This window comes from Thunnus maccoyii, chromosome 13 (assembly GCF_910596095.1).
Source record: "Thunnus maccoyii chromosome 13, fThuMac1.1, whole genome shotgun sequence".
Classification (NCBI taxonomy): Eukaryota; Metazoa; Chordata; class Actinopteri; order Scombriformes; family Scombridae; genus Thunnus; species Thunnus maccoyii.
In genome coordinates, this window is record NC_056545.1 from 19,015,047 (window position 1) to 19,034,220 (window position 19,174).

The following is a 19,174-nucleotide window of genomic DNA, read 5'->3' on the forward strand; positions in this document are numbered from 1 at the left end:
ATTCCTAAATAAAGTTGTGTTTAATCAAATGCCACAAACTAAGGGACACACAGAAAACCCGGGGCAGGTAGTTTTATCCCAGCACAGGTGTACTGGTTGGTCTCTGGGGGAATGGGGGAATAATGAAGCTGTGTGTTCTGGACTTAAAGGGAGACTCCACTGATTTTCACAAAGTTCAACTGACTCATCTTTGGAAACTCCCAGGTTGTTTTTACATTGAAATTTAAATTCCACTGATTTCCATTTCAACCACCAGTGTGCAAATTTTACATATCAGGGTTTTTTTGTTGTTGATATTTTAGACTTTTTTTTACATTTTCGTTACCTGCCAGCGGTCCTCTAAAATAACCACTGACTCAGGTTTACCAGATGTTTTTATATCATCCAGTCACAGAGTGTACAGTTTATGTATTTTACTGTGATCTCAACACAAAATATCACACAAGGAGACGAGTTGCCACAGTTACTTAAATATTTACAGGGGTTCCAACATTGTGTTTAGAGGTCTTAAATCATTATTGTGACTTTGCATTTCATAATTATGAGATAGCATCATAGATGATCTATCTATCATCTATCTATCTATGAAGAAAATAGCTTCCTCCAGACTATATTTGTCACATGATGAGATCTCAGTAAAATATAATGGTCAGGTCTGTTTGGAAGACACTAAAATGAACTGTGACTACACACAGATAGTAAGAGATCATTGACCGTAAATAAATAATATAATATCTTTATATACAGTCAATGTAATAGGTGTATTACACTCTTGACTGTAACTACACGTGACCAGCAGGAGGCACCAGAGTTCAGCGGGGCAGAGCTGTTGGATGATCCGGATGTTGATTAGTGCTGCCTGGATCCGGACGGACCACGCTGCAGTAGAGATGGACGCCTTCGAGTTATTTCGGAAACTCGGAGCAGGAGCTAAATTTGACCTGAAGAGGTTTGGTCAAGACGCCAGTCGGTTTAAGGTAAACTTCACATGTGTATTTAATGACAGACTAGACGAAAATAACGTTTGATAACAGCAGCGCGAGCTACAATTCAATTAAAGCACCCCGATTTGTGCCAGCGTGACAATGTGTTGAAATGTGTGTTTTCAGGATATTTCTCGACACTTTGTGAAGCACATTACGTTTTATGAGCGGAATGATGACACAATATGTCACACGAGTGCATATTCACGGCTAATAAGTGTACTACCATCTCATTTTATAGGCTGTGAGGTCTCAGGGAGGAGAAGCAACAGATCCTTTCTCTGCGATCGATTACTTTGGATCAACCAATGGAGCCCAGAGCAGTTCTACAGGACTGGAGGAGGAGGAGGATGAGGATGGAGGAGAGGAGGAGGAAGAGGTGGGAAGTGAAAGTGGAGAAGCTGGAGGCAAAAGGAAGCGAAAGGATGAAGAGAGAGACGTGAGGACAAAGAAGAAAAAGACGAAAAGAAAGCAGGTGCAGGTGGAAGGTAAAGAATGATGCATGTTTTTATGCACAAACTGTGTGATACAAGTACAAAAACAGTTCAGGGATGTAATTAATGTCAACTTTATGTCAATGATATCTGTATCGTGCAATGTGGACAACCAGAAAGTTCACCTGTAAAAACAGTTAAAATAATAAGAGTTAAGTCTATTCCCTGTTAAACGAAGAAGAAGCAGAAATACGTCTGCACTGTAGTGCTGAAAAAGTTTAGTGTATTAATCAATACATTGTTTACAAAATTGTCTGGGCTTCTCAAATGTAAGGATTTACTGCTTTTCTATAAAATATATCATTGTAAATAGAAATTTTACTATGGAAATTTAACTTAACATCAATGTTATGTTATAACGTTTTAAATTAACATAATCTGTCAGAGACTCACTATTGTTTTCTGTCTTGTGTCTGATTGAAGCTGGAGGCGGCGACCCACAGAAAAACACGGATGGGAGCGGCATCACGTGGACCTCCGCATTGGACAGAAAGATCCAAAACCTGCCGAATGACGGGAAGGAGCAGTCCTCGCTGAAGAGGCTGAAGCATCTTCATCAGGAAAAGGTTCCCACAGAGACACAACTCAGGAAAAAAAACTTTGAGAAAGAAGTGTCCTACTTTGTCTATACTCTGACATTAACCTTCTATAATTCATTTTAGGTGAACCGTATTCGCTCTCAACATCGTATAAATGTGCACGGCTGCGACATACCAGACCCCGTGTGCACGTTCGAGGAGCTGCAGTCTGAGTATCGCCTCAACCCGCGTGTCATTCACAACCTTAAAGACGCAGGACTGAACTCCCCAACGCCTATACAGATGCAGGCAATACCTCTCATGATGCACGTGAGTGTAGACACTGATACACACATGCAGTGGTTTGGAAATAGTACACAGGCGGTAGTTTTCTGATTGTTCTGATGTATGCATGTGTGTGTGTGTGTGTGTGTGTGTGTTTGTTTTTGTCTTTGTTTTCTCTTTCAGGGTCGGGAGCTCCTGGCCTGCGCTCCTACAGGATCAGGGAAGACTTTGGCTTTCTGTCTCCCGTTGCTCGCCCACCTGCAGCAGCCGGCCAACCTGGGCTTTAGAGCTGTGATCATCTCCCCAACCAGAGAGCTGGCCAGCCAGGTACACACACACACACACACACACACACACACACACACACACACAGTCTGTTTTCTATTAAAGTAATTAAACGTCCATAGTGCTGAAGGAAGTGCAGAGTCAGGTGATAATTATCTGTGGATTGATTAGTGCAGCTTTAATATTGTAATTTTAAAAAAACATCAACATTATACATCAACAACATGAAATTTCAGTATGTTTGTGAGTATTGTTGAGCTGCAGAAGTTTACATGACGTAATTGTGATTTATAAATTTCATACGTACCAAAATTAGCACTGAACTGTAGCAGTGATGTTACGGCAATGACGGCTGAAATCTATTTAATCTGGCTTCTTTCAAACTCTAGAAAAGCTCCCTGGATGCCTTTTTAGACATTTTATTTTTCAGTGTTCACCAGCGAACACAATCTCTGTTCCATGTAATTTACACTCTTGATGTTTGGCACAGTTATGAGAGAGTTTTTCTTCTTTAAAGTTACATTATGTTTCAAATAAAATTTTAGGTGTTTTTCAACTATAGAACCAAAACGACTGCAGACTCAATAAAGAATAGATGTGTCTCTTGCTCTTCACTTCATGTTAACATTGAATCCATGTATTAAACTGTTGTAACAACACTGAAACACTGTAAAATTTAGTCAGTTGAGCATCCGTCCTGCACTTGAACTGTTTTCAAACTGTTGGACACAGTTGGAGTTTTAGCTCGTCCCTAAGTTGTTGTTGTTTTTCCTTTCAGTCAGTTTTGTTGTATTGTGTTTTAGACGTACAGGGAGCTGCTCCGCCTGTCAGAGGGAGTCGGATTTCGAGTGCACATCATAGACAAAGCTTCCTTGGCAGCCAAGAAATATGGACCACAGTCAAACAAAAAATATGGTAAGAAATGGAAAATGTTTTCGCAGAAGAGGTAAAATATGAACCATGAATTATCTTTCCTCACTGTTAAGCTCCTGTGTTTCTCTGTGCAGATATACTCGTCAGTACTCCAAACAGACTCGTCTTCCTCCTCAAGCAGGATCCTCCAGCACTTGACCTCAGCAGGTAACATTTAATCTGTTGCTCGCTGACTTTTTTTTGTCTTATTTGATCGGGGTGTCGTCATGGTTAAGACTAATATCACATAACTGCAGCGTCCTTTGTTGCATGTTATACCTCTTGTTTTTCTTCTCTATTGATCCACTGTCGACTGTCAAAAAAAGGCAAAAATGGTTCAAAACTTAACCTTGAAAAGAAAGGAAATTGATCATTGTCCTTTTGTTGGTGTTCAGTGTGGAGTGGCTGGTGGTCGATGAGTCTGATAAGCTGTTTGAGGACGGTAAGTCGGGCTTCAGGGAGCAGCTCGCCACAGTTTTTCTGGCCTGCTCCGGCTCAAAGGTGCGCAGGGCTTTCTTCAGCGCCACCTGCACATCGGACGTGGAACAGTGGTGCCGTCTGAACCTCGACAACCTGGTTTCTGTCAACATCGGACACAGGTAATGTTATACTTGTGGAACTCCTTACTTTGATGGATTTATATTGTATTTTTATTCACACTAGATGAATGTATTTCTCATCTTTGCAGAAATACGGCTGTCGAGACGGTTGAACAGCAGCTGCTGTTTGTCGGAGCAGAGGAAGGCAAACTGGTGGCCATGAGGGACATCATTAAAAAAGTACGGACATACCAGAGAGTTTACTAGATTACTTTTCAAGCTTGTAAAGATGCAAACTCTCAAGAGAAAAACATTTGGTGTGAGCATTAGGAATAGCAAATGCATAGTGGCTTAATAAAGTGTAAAAGACATGAAGAAACACATGAATGAAGCTCTATTTCTTGACAACCTGATATTAAATGTCCTCCTTGCCATTTTCAGGGTTTCCTTCCTCCCATGCTGGTGTTTGTTCAGTCTATAGAACGAGCACGAGAGCTTTTCCACGAGCTGGTCTACGAAGGCATCAATGTAGACGTCATCCACGCAGACCGCACACAGCAGCAGGTACACAAAAACACTTCATACACTAGTATTGGTGTCACTAAAATGCAACATGGTTTTCATCCTCCTCCTCCTCTGTACTGCTTCTTTTGTAGAGGGACAACGTAGTGAACAGTTTCCGCTCTGGTAAGATCTGGGTGTTGATCTGCACGGCTCTGCTCGCCAGAGGAATCGACTTCAAAGGAGTCAACCTAGTGTTGAACTACGACTTCCCCACCAGTGCTGTGGAGTACATCCACCGGATTGGTTAGTTTGATAACATCATCCTGTATTGGGCTGAGATGATATATGAATTATTTAATGGACATAAAATAAAATAAACAACTAATTTTCATTTATTATGTAAAAAGGCCAAACATTTGCTGGTCACAGCTTCACAAATCTGAAGATTTCCTTGCTGTGGTTGTTTTTTTGTTTTTTTTTAATCTTTGTGAATTAAAGGTCTTTGAGATTTTGAGAGAATTTGGAGCTATTGATCGGTTCCCTCATATATCATCTTGTTTGCTGTTTCTCAGGTCGTACCGGCAGAGCTGGACATCAGGGGAAAGCCATCACCTTCTTCACAGAGAATGACAAACCACTGCTGCGCAGGTACATAGATACATGACACTTATAAAAAGTGTAAACTGATTAACTTTAAAGATAGAACATGTATGGGTTGTTTTTGTAATAATAAGTCAGTCTATACTATGGTATAGGGGGCATCAAACAGCAAAGTTCAGGTCAGGCAGGCAGGTCATCAGATGGTACACTGATGCTGTGCAATGATTTCTTTGATTCATTCATGTTCAAGTCCTGAAACTCAGTGCGAGTTACTGCCACGCTAACCATGTTATTCATTATCTACCTTTCTGTCTGAACCTGAGTTTTCTGTGACATGTTTTATGATTATAAATATATTTCTCTTTGCGTCTCTTTCCGACAGCATCGCTAATGTTATAAAACAAGCTGGCTGTCCTGTACCAGACTACATGATCGGCTTCAAGAAGATACACAGGTAAATGAGATGGAAGATGATAATGAAGTTCTGCAATAACCAATATGTTTGTAACTATATAAGTTTCCAGTTTTGAGGATATGGTTGTAATAGTCTGTGTTTCTTTGTTTAGCAAAGTGAAGCGGAGACTTGAGAAGAAACCCCCCAAGAGAAGCACCATTTGCACAACTCCTCGCTTCTTAATGAAGAAGAAACACAACATGCAGAAGAAGGGAAAGAGGCCGGCATCGGGCGGAGAGCAGAAAGGAGAAAATGGACCTCAGACTGCAGAACAACAGCTGAAAGGAGAAAAGAGCACAAAAGGACAGGGACTGAAGAAAAAAAATAAATTGCAGAAAGGAGGAGGTACAGAAAAACACAAGAAGACATCACAGAAAACTGGATCAAATTCCTCTGGAGCCAAGATGAAAATGTAAGAAAATTTGAGGAAAGGTGTAAAATGGCGTCTTCATGATGAATAAACTTGTCGTCTTTATGTGTAATTATGTAATAAACAGTCTGTAAACCAGAACCAGACAACTGTTGTTCATACACAGAGTAATTGTCTTACCAGATCTTTTTTATGCTATAAGAAATGTAAGATGATCAAAGATGGCTTGAACTAATTTTAGGTTTTTCCATCTCTCCATCAGGAAAAAGAAGAAAAATAAGCCACAAGAGGACTGAAGGAGCACACTAAGAAGATAGATGTGGACCTTTTTTTTTTTTTTTTTTTTTTAACATCCTGCAGACCTGATCTGCTGCTAATGTTCAGATTTATGCTTTGTATTGTCAGATTATAAAATAAACAGTTTTGTATATAATCTGTTATCTTTGTCTCTGTTTCTGTTATATTTTTTCACCTGCAGCGTTTGGAGTTGACAGAACATATTTTAACAAACATTGTCGAGGAAAATTAAGGCTGTGAGAGATTGAATGAGTTATTATGTTCAACTTAAAGGTTGGACCTAAATATACTGCATGAAATAAATTTAATTTAATTTAAGTTATTTCCAGGCACAACTGAAAGCAGTTGTGAAAGAATAGTAAACGCACTATGGAGTGTTGAATTTTAATACCGATTAATTTGTATCATATTTTTATTGGGAAGTTCAACAACCAAAGCAGCCCCTATTACACCTGATTAGATGAGCATTCAGGCTCTACTGAAAGGATGAATTCTGCTGTATGTATTGGCTTCATGAAACTATTTGGATGATTCTGCAGGTTACTGATGGTTGTGGTTGGGCCACAAGTAAAAGTCACACACTATAACCTTAAGCAAAATCCTGCTTTTAAGTCATTCACGGCACAGAGAAAAAAGATGGAGATCCCTCTAAGGTGACATGATTGTATTTATCAAAGTTTTTTACAAAATTTAATTACCTACATTGGTAAGAGTACTTAAGATGCAAAGAAAGTAAAACAAAGTTTCAGATGTTAGAGGGTAATAGATATTTTCTGCACCTAGCAACAGACATAGGACTCCATTTGAAACAACTTTCATGTAATGTTATTCATTATAGTATAGCCACATAAATCCTGTTTGAAGGTGAAGAAAGCTAAAGAAAGCTAGGTAACTGGTGGCAAACTGCAAGCTTGGCAAGATATTTTGCCTGAAACAGACAAATAAACAAAAATAATACGGTGTGTTGGACGTTATGTGTTGTGTTGAAATACATGTTACAGTACCATATTTAACAAATAATTAAAAGCTTTCACCACCTTCCTGTCTTAACATTACTAAATGTGGTGCCATATTCAAATAGTTCTTGGAAAAAGTGTTTTCTAAAACCTGTAGTTTAAGGAAAGTATTTTCATAGTTGTCTTTAAAACAAACAAATATATATATATATATATATATATATATATATATATATATATATATATATATATATATATATATATATATATATATATATATATATATATATATATAAAAGGATGGGTCATCCCACCCTAAACATAAATAAAAACAGCAGTTAATATGTAAGACATTCCTTAATTTATATGGTAATAAACACTGATGGGCCTTTTTCTTTGTTATATGTTTTTAACACTGTAGCACTTTGAGATTCACTGCGAATGAAAAGTGCAGTACAAATTAAATGCATTATTATTATTGTTATTGTTATTATCATCATTATAAAGTGGATTCGTGACTCAGTGTTCCCTAACTATCGCGATACATCTGCATCGAGATCTCGCCCATGCATTATACTGCAGGAAACCCCGTCCAGTCTTCCTTTCTCAACATGGCACCGAAGGTGAAGAAGGAAGGTCTGTCAATCTTATAATTTTGGATGAATAAACTCTATAATTTAGACAAATTAACGCTTCAAAAATTTAGTAGACGTCCCCAGTAACGACATGATCAACTGATAGTGGTTTTAATATGACCAGGATTTTGCTGTTAACTCAAAACATGTACATAAGACGGACTGTAGCGCCGGCGTGTATGCTAGAACGTGATGCTAAGCTAACATTAGCATGTTGCTGCTGAGTAAAAAACGCTGTCTATTTACCGCAATTAGTCTGTCTCAGTTTCTCCCTACATAATATATTATGATAACGTCTTAGCTGCCTACTCGTCTTAGCTGTAGTTATTCTATAAACTAACAGGTTCGTGGATTAGCTGTTTCTGTGGCATCGTTAGCACCGCCGCACATCAGCGTTATTTCAAACGTTGCATTAACGTTACACGTGAAAGTTAAAGTTGCTGTGATGGTATAATAACGCAGAATGTCTGTAATGTTTCATCCTAGGTAATGTTTAAGTGGTAGCTTTGTGTCTCTTGGTAGTGGTAGGAATGAGTGTTTTTCTCATGCAAAATGGCAGAGAAAGAGTCATTTTTGATAGTTCAAGTGCCGAAGTTGGACTAAAGTGGCTGCATGTAACGTTATGGAGATCCCAGCTCATTATCATACGAGTTAATATATTTCTCACGTATCTCCATACTATAATAATAATTGAGGATGCGGAGTGGAGGCTGGTACCATATTCAACGTGTTTATGAAAATGTGCTTCAGTTTAGAGCTGCAACAATTAGTTGACTAGCTGATAACTATTTTGATGATTAATAGTTTGAGTTCTATTCTTAAAAAACAAAATGTCCAGTTTCTGATTCTAGCTTCTCATGTGAATGTTTGTTTAATTCCATAAAGATAAATCAAGACTTTTTAGGGATGACATCTTGGGCTTTGGTACAACAGTGATCAACATTTTTCACCATTTTCTGACATTTTATGGACCAAATAACTAATTGATTAATTGAGAAAACAATCGTTTGTTGCAGCCATACCTTAGTGGTACTAGAACACCACACAATCCTTTTGACGCAGACAGAACTCAATTGTGTCTTTATTGGTGATAGTTTTTGGCTCAGCTTGTTGTGAATTTAGTTTTTGTCCAGGAGGAATAGCACACTTACCTCAGCTTCAGATGTAATTTCAGGACTCTTTATAAGAAGAATTGAATGTTACATACAAGATGTCAAATGATGGCGCACGACATAAATTCCCAAATGTGGTCTTGAGGCTTATTAGCTAAATAGTGAGCAGTTTTGAATAGCTGATTAATGGTCTCATTTTTAACAAATGGTATTTCTCTTTCTCAGCTGTCCCTGCCAAGACTGAGGCCAAGTCAAAGGCCCTGAAGGCCAAGAAGGCTGTGCTCAAAGGCGTACACAGCCAGAGGAAGAAGAAAATGAGGACTTCTCCCACCTTCCGTCGCCCTAAAACCCTCCGTCTCCGCAGGCAGCCCAAGTATCCTCGCAAGAGTGCTCCTCGCAGGAACAAGTACGTTAACAGTCTGCATGCTGCTGACAAATGTGCAGAGTTTAAACCCGGTGCAAATGATGGTAATAGCGATCAAAGTATGAAAAAGCATGATTCCAGCTTTATGAACCACTGATGCACCAAACTAAAACATTTTTACATAAGAATAAGCATATGCACTAAGTAAAATACTTGCAGAGGATATTAAAGGGTCAGTTTGGTGAGATTTTTGTTTTGTTGTTGTTAATTTTTTTTTTTTTTTCTTTAGGTTGGACCACTATGCCATCATCAAGTTCCCCTTGACAACAGAGTCCGCCATGAAGAAAATTGAAGACAACAACACACTTGTGTTCATTGTGGACGTCAAGGCAAACAAACACCAGATCAAACACGCAGTCAAGAAGCTGTACGACATCGATGTCGCCAAAGTCAACACACTCATCAGGTAGAAGTCTTAACCCACCCTATGCTGTATGCTCATTTCATGTTCTCCTGTTAGAAACAAAATTGATAACACACCTTTTGTACACGTTTCCACACGCCATTCATGAGAATTGTGCTCAATAGTCTTTTGGCTTAATATAATCCGATCCGTTTGCAGTTTAGCTCAGTAGGAGTGAACGTTTTCAGGCTTTTATTGAAAATGAGTTTGTATGATTGGATTAATTTGTCTATATTGAACCATGAAACTACTTTCTGCATTGTAAATATAAACATGATTGATTCTGTAGACTTTTACCTGCCTTCCTCTCATTGTTTCATCTCAACGTTTGTTGTTCTGATCTGCTCTTAGGCCCGATGGTGAGAAGAAGGCGTACGTTCGTCTCGCACCAGATTATGATGCGTTGGATGTTGCTAACAAGGTGAGTCCTCCAGTCAACAGTAGTCCCAGTGTGTAATTCAACAGTAACACCTTATCAGAAGATGTCAATCCTGCGCACGTGATGTTAACTTTTATATTGACTGAATGTTTGTGATGCATTCAAAGGAACCACTGATGCCAGATAACGCAGGTTCAGATGCATTCACTCTGTTGAGGAACATCTTCTAACCCGTGTTTTTTCTCCCATACAGATTGGCATCATCTAAACTGTGGCTGAAGAGTCTGTGGAAGAATAAATATTTGTACAAACTAAAACTGGTTCAGTGTCCTGGTGTATTTGTGAGTCGTCTTCACACATTGATACATGCTGTAAATGAGCTTTTACCTGCTTTTAACACTTTCACAACTGACATATTTTGGGGTGTAACGTTTGTCAGCTGAGTGAATTGACCCTTCATGGTGAAATGTGATGGTGTTATAGCTGTAATTGTACTGCTGATGTAATTTAGGCCCTTGTAACAAACAATATATTATAAAAATACTTTAAATAGTCTCCATAGCAAAACTTGGATGTTATTCATGAACTGAAATCTGAAACTATAGAACAAGTGTTGCTAATCGGTAATCTGGACATCAGACTGACTGAAAGCATACTTTAGTACCAAGTTTATTGAGAATTTACATTCACTTAGTAACAATAAGCACAGAGCACCTGGCTGACAGTGCAACGTCTCCAGTTTCTGATGGGAAGATCTGAACTTCGTGAAGGTTTTTATTTTTTTACTGGATGATGGTGGATAGTTGGGTGGTGTCATACAGAAAATGACAGTACAGAAAAATGACTGTTTTATATTTCCACTTTATTGGTAGTGTGATGAGGAATTTGAAAACAAGAGTTCAACTATGTCAGTTCAACTTTAAACTTAATTGTATTATATGATCATAACTACTCCCCAAAATTTTCTCTAACTTCAGGAATTCTACAAACTAAAAATTAGTTTTTGTTCTACATGTGTTAAGAGTTTAGTCTGATTTAATGCATAACAGCTATTGGCACTGAACATAAGTTTGCTTGTCAAACACTCCCATATCATGATACAGAGTATGTCAATGTTAGAAAATATACTGAACATTGAACTGAACATTTACATACATAACATATTGTACTTCTGTTGGTTTCTTCCGGTTATGCTTTTAAGGATCAACATTAGGGCTGGGCAATGTATCTATTATATCGATATAGTGATATGAGACTTTATCGTCTTAGAATTTAGATATTTATAATAATTTGGATTTGATAATATAGTGATATAACAAGTGTTGTGTTCTCTTGGTTTAAAAGCTTCATTATAGTCAAGAGATGTAATTTTCTTAACTCAGCAGACTGTTCTAGCTGGTCTATTATTGGCCTTTACCCACTTACACATTATATATAATACAACAATAATATAATTTGTGAAAGCAACAAATATCCTACAATATTGTCGCAATATCAAATATTTAGGTAGTTAGGGAAAAATATTGTGATATTTGATTTTGTCTATATCGCCCAGCCCTAATTAACATGTACAGGTAAAACACATCTTGGGGAAAAAAAATTATAAATACCTCGCGGCTGCTTTATAATAAATAGAGTATAGATTTGTATTATATTGCTTACATTCAATCACATTGTGACACAAGAGACCGATGAACCTCCTGATTATGATAGGAACGTTCGGACAGTGCCTTTAACCAGGCCTCTGCAGATTGGGCACTTTCGCAGTGATGGCGCACACTCCTTGCACACCACCAGGTGTCCACATGGGATGAAGACAATGTTGACCTCTTTATCCATACACACTTTACAAGTACGCTCCTCCTGCAGGCGCCGCAGCTGCTCCTCCATGGGGAGATCTGCAAAGAAAAAAAAAACTTAACATTTCCATCTTCAAATCCAACATGTCTCCACACCAAACGAACATCTCTTGGAAAAAATACACAGCAGAGACTGAACCACAAAGTGATTGAACAATAACAGTAATCTATAAGTTTGTCTTAATCGCCACATTTCTGAGAAGTAAAGTTATCTGGTGTTTAAAAGCTAAAAGTCTCAGCAACTGAGGTATCAAGTTTATGTCAATTCCTTTTTATGGTTCATATATCCATAAATTAACCTGCAGTTCATACAGAAATTTTTGACCAAACAAACAACAACAAACAATTAAAGCAATAAAGTACATTTAAACATTTAACTGGCAGGATGTCAAGTCCTGCCTGAGGCTCAGGTGTGTCTTCATACCTGAAAGATCTTGGCTTGGTGACGCAGCTTCACTTGACTGGGCTGAAAATGTCAAAGACAACACGCAGTTAGCTCAGGCTTTGGTTAAAAGTTCCTAAGTTCTTTGGTCCAGCTTGGTGGTTTTTTTGTTAATGGATCTGGATACTCACTGAATTGTTAAATTAATGGTCAAATATCCCAAATATTTCTTACTTTAATGAATAACCCACCAAAACACAAAGCACATATAATTTTTCTCCTCAAGTGCAATCAGAGAGAGAGTGGTGTAGTGGAAAGACGTACCCATGAGATCTCGGAGCAAGTGGACGTCATTTTTCTGGATCCAGTTGCGGAAGACCTCGGCTGCAGCGTTGCCCTTGGTGAGGACGAGCTCTATCAGCTTGGCGGTTTGCTGCTGCGCTGTTGTCTGAGCCTGAAGACCACTGTAGTCCTCGGCAGCTGCAGGTTAACAAGGAAGCAAAGAAGAATTACTCACAATTTAGAGGGAAATTAAGATGCTACAGCTGCATGATAAGGGCTAAAATGATAGCCCCAATTATTTGTCAAATTATGATTATATAAAAAAGAAACTTACATAACACATTTTGCTCTCTTAAATGCTCATAAACTGGTTCAACACTCTTCAGGCGCTGGATCAACGCTGCTTGGTGTCTCTTCACAAAGGTGAAACCATCTGAAACAAAGCGGGACATCAAAAGTTAAAACATTAATTTATTTCCTTCATGGTTCACTTTCATGGACAACATACGCAGAACAAGATCTTTATTTTCGATGTCAACTGCACCTGATGCCATCGCCTCTGCGAGCATCTCTCGCTCTTCTTCTCTTTTCTGGTCCTCTGCACTCAGCAGGTCTGAGACCAGCTCCTGGACTGTTCTGTAGTTCTCTCCACTGGTCAGGATCTTGCTCTGGACCGTCTGCTTTACTAAACTGCGCTCAAAACCCATCTCTAAAGCCGATTTAATCACAGGAGTGTTCATCATGACTGCATCCTCGGAGCGCTCCTCTCCTGGACCAAGGTGAACCACTGAGAGCGAGAAAAGACACATTATGTTCAGACGTCAGGCTGCGTGACTGAATGACTTCCTAACTGAAAGATACACCTTCAATTTCAAAAAGCTGGTCTCTGATGGTCTTGTACAGTACTGAACCAATTTTTTGTTCAATCAGTACGTTGTATAGAATCTACTTGCCAAACTCTATCTAGTTTTACATTATTTCAGACTCACCAGGTGGATCCACAAACTCTCTGGAGCTGCTGTCTCCATTTGTTAAAAGCTTTTGGGGAGGAAATAGAAAAACAAGCATTTATTAAATAACTTGTTACGCGCCAAATGTTTCAACCAAGAACACATTTTGTCGCTGTTCTCTACTAACCTGCTCAAACAGCCGAGGAAAACGAGCCTGAATCTGGTGAACAAAGTCTTGTCCCTTCTCCTGGAGCAAATATTCACACCTGTGATGGGCAAGAGGAACAAGAACACAAACATTCATATAAATCCTCCTCTTCACCTGTACTACCACAACCTAGAACCCGAATGATGAACATTAATAAATAAAAACTGCAGCACTTACCGAGGAAACCATTTAGCGTGTTCCACCCAGGGATCATCTCCAGACTCCCAGCACCGCAGGCCTCCATCGCAGCAGAAACACTTGACGTCATCGTTACGACCTTGTAGAGAAGCAAAGAATTTGAATTTCGTCGTATAAGTGGGACGGGAGGTTTCAGGGCGGTTTCATGGAAAGAGAAAAAAAAAGTAATTCTGATAAAAGATGACTGTTTGAAACCAAGTTCAATGCACTTAGTTTGTTTCTCATTTTTCATTTCCTCTTTCTTTAAAACATCATAATAAGCGTTTATAATGCATCCCTTGATTTCTGTCAGGACTTCCCTGCATAAATGAAAAGGAATCAGATAAATACTGATACTGACAAATACCCCCAAAATGCGGACACCCCCAAACAGGGGAAAAACTCATACTGGTGTTAAAACTGGGAATCTTTCATCTGGACATTATGAGTAAATTCTGTGTAAGACTTTTAGGACTTTCATAATGTCAACTTTAGCTCAATTTTAAGATTATTTCTATTTTGAAAAAATAAAAACAAGTTCAAAAACAAAGTATTAATATGTTTTTAAGTGCCACAGTAAACAAACTTTTTTCGCCAGGGATGGGCACATAGTTTTACTGATTTATCATATGTAGACAAAATTATGGAGGAAATAATCTGGCTCTTTAGCTGTTGAATACTACACTACTATCAGTTGCCAGTAAGTTTGTCACATCGAACGCACAAAATTGATCTATTGTGAAAATAAAAATATTAACTAACACAGCCCCGAGGAACCTATCAGGTCACCATCATTGAGTATATCTCCTCATTATTGTTCGTACCAACATAGTAGAAGCCAGCTTTAGCCAGCTGGTCAGGCCGGACGGGGATTCGAGCTGGCCAGTTGACAAAGGTGAGCAACCTCTCTTCGCTCTGCTGCATGGCGGGGTTGGACACGTTACTGAGGGCTGGAGCTCCTGCTGACATTTGGGAGGTTACTGCTCCAGATGCAGCCCCCGCAGCTCCGGCCAGCGACACGTTGTCGGCTCTGTCCCCCCGGACAAAACGACAATTTGGATAATGCCTCTGGTGTTCAGACACGGCTCTGTCGCCTGGCTCCCAGTTACTCAACTGCAAATACAAACGAAACCTTGGTCATCTCCTATGCTCATGTCCTGTCATCAATAAACAAACTGATGTTGCTTGTAGTTGTAAAGTTGATGTAATGTAGCCTGCTGCCCACTTACAGCTAGTTAACGTATCACTTTTTAAAAAAATAAACTCTTTCAGTATTCTTAATCAAAACTTGTTTACAAGGTAAATAAGATAGGATAATAGGATAAGAATAATTCCAAATTAAACAACAGAAGGACATGAATAAGTAACATCTCATGTAAAAATAGTAATAAAAGTAAAAAGTCATGTAAAAAGTAGAGAAGGGCTACAAAAAAACAAACAAGCAGATTGAAAAGAAGAAAATTAATCCACATTAAAGTGAGATCAACTCTAAAATGTGCATTTTTAAACTGACTGAAAAGAAAACACCAACTTGGCTATTTTGATCTGCTCGCGCTCCTGCGTTGACACACACCTGCCCTCCACAGCTGAAGCAGGCCACTCTGTCACCCTGGCCCAGGTAGTAGAATCCCGCCTTGGCGAGCTCACCAGGGGTGATGATGGAGAGCGTCCAGGCGTGAAAGGAGTCGAGGCGGTCCTGCTCTCTGCGCATGCTGGGGTTGTGGCACGTCGGTCTCTGGTGAGACATGTCTTCCACGCCTCGAGAGCTTAGTGGGCTGGAGGGCGGTGGAGCGGAGAAGCCCATGTTTAGGTAGCCGACTGGCTCTTCGCTTTGGTTTACTGTCGGGTTAGGAGCAGCTGGACCAGAAATCTAGACATAAAAAACAAAGGAGGCAAAATATTAAGAAGAGCATTATAGAGTATCTCAGCCTTAAAAATATAACCATTCAAGGCCCTTCTTCTTCTATAAAGTGTATCTCTTATTTGTAAGAAACTCTGATCTTACTGGTATGGCTGGGGCGATGCGCAGAGGAGAGAAGGCGGAGTGTGAGGAGGAGAGCAGGTTGGCTGTAGAAGGGAGGCTTTGGATGAAGGAGCAGGAAGGAGAGAGCTGTCTGTGTTTCTCTGTCGGACAGTCTCCTGCCTGCCAGCCCTCTGCAGTCACATTACACCTGAAACACTGCACCCTGTCGCCCACGCCGGTGTAGAACCAACCCGCCCTCGCCAGACTTCTCTCTGTGACCCCTGAAGCTGGGAAACGAGCAAAGGTGGAGATGCGGAAGAGCTCTGCGGATGAAAATGACATATGAGATTAGAACATATCAGAAGATTAGATTCAAAAAGAAAAGAAATCTTAACAATAAGATTATTAAAAAGAGAAAGAACAGAAGAGATTGGTACCTGAGGAGTTATCATACTGCAGGTCAGGTGGAGGCCCGTTGCGACACAGCCCCATCAAAAATTGGTTGTTTTTGAGTTGAACAAGAGTTTCCATTTTTAGAATGTAAGTATAGCGATATGAAGGTAAAAGAGATGTCCTTCAAGGGGAGAGAGGTTTGAGAATACCCAAGGTCTCACTCTCTCACACAGACACACTCATTCACACTGAAACAGAAAATAGTAAAATAGATCAGGGGGCTGAGAAGGTGGGGGGTTTTAAGTTAGATCAAACGAAAGGAAACTGAGGCTCATGCAGTAGAAACAGCTCACTGCCCATCACTCATCACTGTTACTCAGTATCTGTCATATTTTACTCAAATATCCTATTCCCTCCACATACTCTACATCTGGATCCAGACTACCTGTAACTCGAAGAGAGAACCCCCTCTTAACATATCACTGCTGAAACTTAAAATATTTCTTTTTCAGTTACAGAACAGGGAGTCAAACAAAACACATCCTGTGCAGTAAAAAAAAAGGATGTTTCATCTTAAACAGCTTGATTAAAATCCTTCAAATCATTAAAAAAAAAAAATCAATAATATTATAATCAGATCATCCAGGATCAATATACAATTTATTTTCTTGTATATTTATCACAGACATGTCTAACACACTACCTAGCCATTCAGACTTAAACATAAAATACATGATTAAGTGTAACAACATTATAAATTAAATACATTTTTCTCAAGCACACGCACACACACACATACATACACACACACACACACACACACACACAGACCAAGGGATATGTGATCTCAAACCCCTCCCCCCATCTTGGACATCTCTTCTGTAGGTGTCTAAGCCTCCATAATTGAATAGTACAAACCCAATAAGAAAAATATAATCCTGTTTTGGTAAATATAATGGAAATCCCTCTTTATAGTGATGTGGGCAGGACCTGTAGGAAGAAATAAAAACAAAACAAATTGTGTTCAGTTGTGTGGTAAAACCTTTGAAAATGGTGTCTTATGTTTGAGTATTTCATTTTAAATAAAAGTCATATAGTTTTAACCAAAACAAGTAGAAACATATGTTTTAATCTATGTTATGTTGTTAAATGGTATAAATATTTTATGCTTCATATTTTATTCATTTGAGAGATGTGAATTACTTTTGTGAACATGGTCAAAGATTTACAACATTGGGAACAGATAACATTCATGAAGCCAGAAAAGAAAAAGATATTTTGAGCTGCAATGATTAGTTGATTCATAGATAAATTGATTGACAGAACGTATTTTGATAATCGAATAATTAATTAGTCGAGAAAATAATCTGCAGATTAATCGACGATGAGAATAATCCTGGATAGTTGCATCCCTAAAGATATTCACTTTACAATACTGGGAAACATCAACAGAAAGAAGAAACAACTCTTTTACATTTGTGAAATTGTTTGTCAGGTTTTCTCAGACTCAACTATTTTCACAGGCTTTGAGTAAGTCACATACCTGGCCCTTTAACAAATCTATTTCCTGTCAATGGACTATTCGATTAATCTATTAATTCTTCGAACCTACAGGCGGCACATGAGCAGATTGCTAGAAATACAGGTGAATTCACATAAACAAAAAAACCAGCCAATGTTTCTGATGAATTCCTGGTCATAGTTTTGTCGACAGCGTAGGTACTTTCCTCCGCACATAGCTACAGGCTTATTCACCACACAGACACTTCCTGTTATGTTGTGGTAATTTCACGTTAGCTATCCAATTTGACATTTAGGAGGGAATTTTATTGATTTAAAATTAGTTTCGGCAGTCAAGCTCGATTAAAAACACACAGTTAGTTAACTAACAGTTAGCTAGCAGTTACCTAACAGTTGACATCCAACGCACCCATAGCAACGAGTTCGACGACAACAGCGGACATTTGCTCGCTAACGGCTGCTAACGGCTAATAACTGAAACTTTCCTCCGCGGCACCGCTTGTTAATGTGAGCAGTAGCCGCTTGGAGAAAGGAAAATACGAGACAAAACATTTTTTTTAAAAAGCATCGTAACCTTTCCTCTCCCCTCCCCCCTCCTTTTTTTATGAGACACTCACCGTTTCGCAATCCAGACGGTGGGTACGGAAAGTCCGGGGCGCTGCCGCAGCTGCTCCGTAGAAGCTTCTCGTCACAGAAAGCTGCACTGAACCGCTGCTTCCGGTTATCAATGAAATGTGAATGGAAAGAGAAACAAAAAAAATCCCTTTTGTTAATCATCGTGTTAAGTCATTGGTCTTACTCGTCGCCTGTCGTCTTTGCTGTCTCAGTTACTCTTTGTTGTGGTTGTTTGTCTATGTCCGTATTAGGTATTATGTTTAACCCTTAAAAGCCCAATCAGGGACAAGGACTGCAAATTAGCTATGGCCAGAAGTCCTGTTGTATTGCAATCGTTGCATTTTATTTAAATATAACTATGCCTACATTTATCGTCCCTGTCAATCAAACATACACCATTCAATCAATCAACCAATCAATCAGTCAATCGGTTAAAAATCCCTCAGGAAAATCCGTCAATTAATCCCAGTCCCTGTCCTGGAACGCCAGAGCCGTGCTGGTTTCTGTCAGGGTCCCAGGTGTAGCCCAGTGTTTATAGTGTGTTCACGTAACATCAGACATACTGACACCTTCTTATTTTGGACCTGTCCAACTATACATTTATTAAACATGGATGTCTGGCTGTGTAATGATCCTCATGTTATATGTAAAGATATATTGGCTTTCCCTTGTTA

General features: G+C 39.1%; 3 protein-coding genes and 1 non-coding gene across 7 annotated transcripts; 3 read left to right on the forward strand and 1 right to left on the reverse strand.

Annotated features, from left to right (window-relative positions):
- Window positions 1-837: 837 nt before the first annotated feature.
- On the forward strand, window positions 838-6,377 carry ddx52 (DEAD (Asp-Glu-Ala-Asp) box polypeptide 52). The gene is made up of 15 exons (XM_042431220.1): window positions 838-977; window positions 1,225-1,471; window positions 1,901-2,043; window positions 2,140-2,325; window positions 2,464-2,607; window positions 3,369-3,480; window positions 3,573-3,645; window positions 3,873-4,076; window positions 4,166-4,256; window positions 4,458-4,580; window positions 4,673-4,823; window positions 5,093-5,168; window positions 5,503-5,574; window positions 5,687-5,986; window positions 6,207-6,377. Exons 1-15 carry the CDS (start codon window positions 843-845, stop codon window positions 6,238-6,240), a joined length of 2,091 nt encoding a protein of 696 aa, XP_042287154.1. The 5' UTR covers window positions 838-842; the 3' UTR covers window positions 6,241-6,377.
- A 1,350-nt stretch (window positions 6,378-7,727) lies between these two features.
- Window positions 7,728-10,467, forward strand: rpl23a (ribosomal protein L23a). The gene is made up of 5 exons (XM_042431219.1): window positions 7,728-7,833; window positions 9,170-9,350; window positions 9,598-9,774; window positions 10,123-10,192; window positions 10,404-10,467. The coding sequence occupies exons 1-5, from the start codon at window positions 7,764-7,766 to the stop codon at window positions 10,416-10,418; spliced, it is 513 nt and encodes a 170-aa protein (XP_042287153.1). The 5' UTR covers window positions 7,728-7,763; the 3' UTR covers window positions 10,419-10,467.
- Window positions 9,400-9,471, forward strand: LOC121910973. The gene has a single exon (XR_006099773.1). It is a non-coding gene; the product is annotated as a small nucleolar RNA Z17 (small nucleolar RNA).
- A 331-nt stretch (window positions 10,468-10,798) lies between the features above and the next one.
- On the reverse strand, window positions 10,799-18,771 carry birc2 (baculoviral IAP repeat containing 2). 4 transcript variants are annotated; one of them, XM_042431214.1, is made up of 13 exons: window positions 18,503-18,771; window positions 16,409-17,354; window positions 16,014-16,294; window positions 15,540-15,878; window positions 14,833-15,121; window positions 14,009-14,108; window positions 13,811-13,889; window positions 13,663-13,711; window positions 13,218-13,460; window positions 13,008-13,106; window positions 12,716-12,871; window positions 12,434-12,475; window positions 10,799-12,048 (listed from the first exon to the last, which is right to left on the reverse strand). In XM_042431214.1, exons 2-13 carry the CDS (start codon window positions 16,500-16,502, stop codon window positions 11,855-11,857), a joined length of 1,965 nt encoding a protein of 654 aa, XP_042287148.1. In that variant the 5' UTR covers window positions 16,503-17,354; window positions 18,503-18,771; the 3' UTR covers window positions 10,799-11,854. The 4 variants fall into 4 exon arrangements, with proteins under 4 accessions (XP_042287148.1, XP_042287152.1, XP_042287151.1 ...); XM_042431218.1 differs by having other exon boundaries at window positions 15,582-15,878; window positions 18,503-18,763; XM_042431217.1 differs by lacking the exon at window positions 18,503-18,771 and adding an exon at window positions 18,295-18,468.
- Window positions 18,772-19,174: the final 403 nt, after the last annotated feature.

Bases quoted from the DNA above. Each gene is read 5' to 3' on its own strand.
- rpl23a (XM_042431219.1), top strand. From the start codon at position 7,764: ATGCATTATACTGCAGGAAACCCCGTCCAGTCTTCCTTTCTCAACATG. The intron at 7,834-9,169 runs GTCTGTCAATCT...TCTCTTTCTCAG, and splicing joins ACCGAAGGTGAAGAAGGAAG to CTGTCCCTGCCAAGACTGAG. The intron at 9,775-10,122 runs GTAGAAGTCTTA...ATCTGCTCTTAG, and splicing joins AAAGTCAACACACTCATCAG to GCCCGATGGTGAGAAGAAGG.
- birc2 (XM_042431214.1), bottom strand. From the start codon at position 16,502: ATGGAAACTCTTGTTCAACTCAAAAACAACCAATTTTTGATGGGGCTG. The intron at 13,890-14,008 runs GTAAGTGCTGCA...TGCCCATCACAG, and splicing joins CACGCTAAATGGTTTCCTCG to GTGTGAATATTTGCTCCAGG. The intron at 13,712-13,810 runs GTTAGTAGAGAA...CCTCCCCAAAAG, and splicing joins TTCCTCGGCTGTTTGAGCAG to CTTTTAACAAATGGAGACAG.
- ddx52 (XM_042431220.1), top strand. From the start codon at position 843: ATGTTGATTAGTGCTGCCTGGATCCGGACGGACCACGCTGCAGTAGAG. The intron at 2,044-2,139 runs GTTCCCACAGAG...AATTCATTTTAG, and splicing joins AGCATCTTCATCAGGAAAAG to GTGAACCGTATTCGCTCTCA. The intron at 3,481-3,572 runs GTAAGAAATGGA...TTCTCTGTGCAG, and splicing joins ACAGTCAAACAAAAAATATG to ATATACTCGTCAGTACTCCA.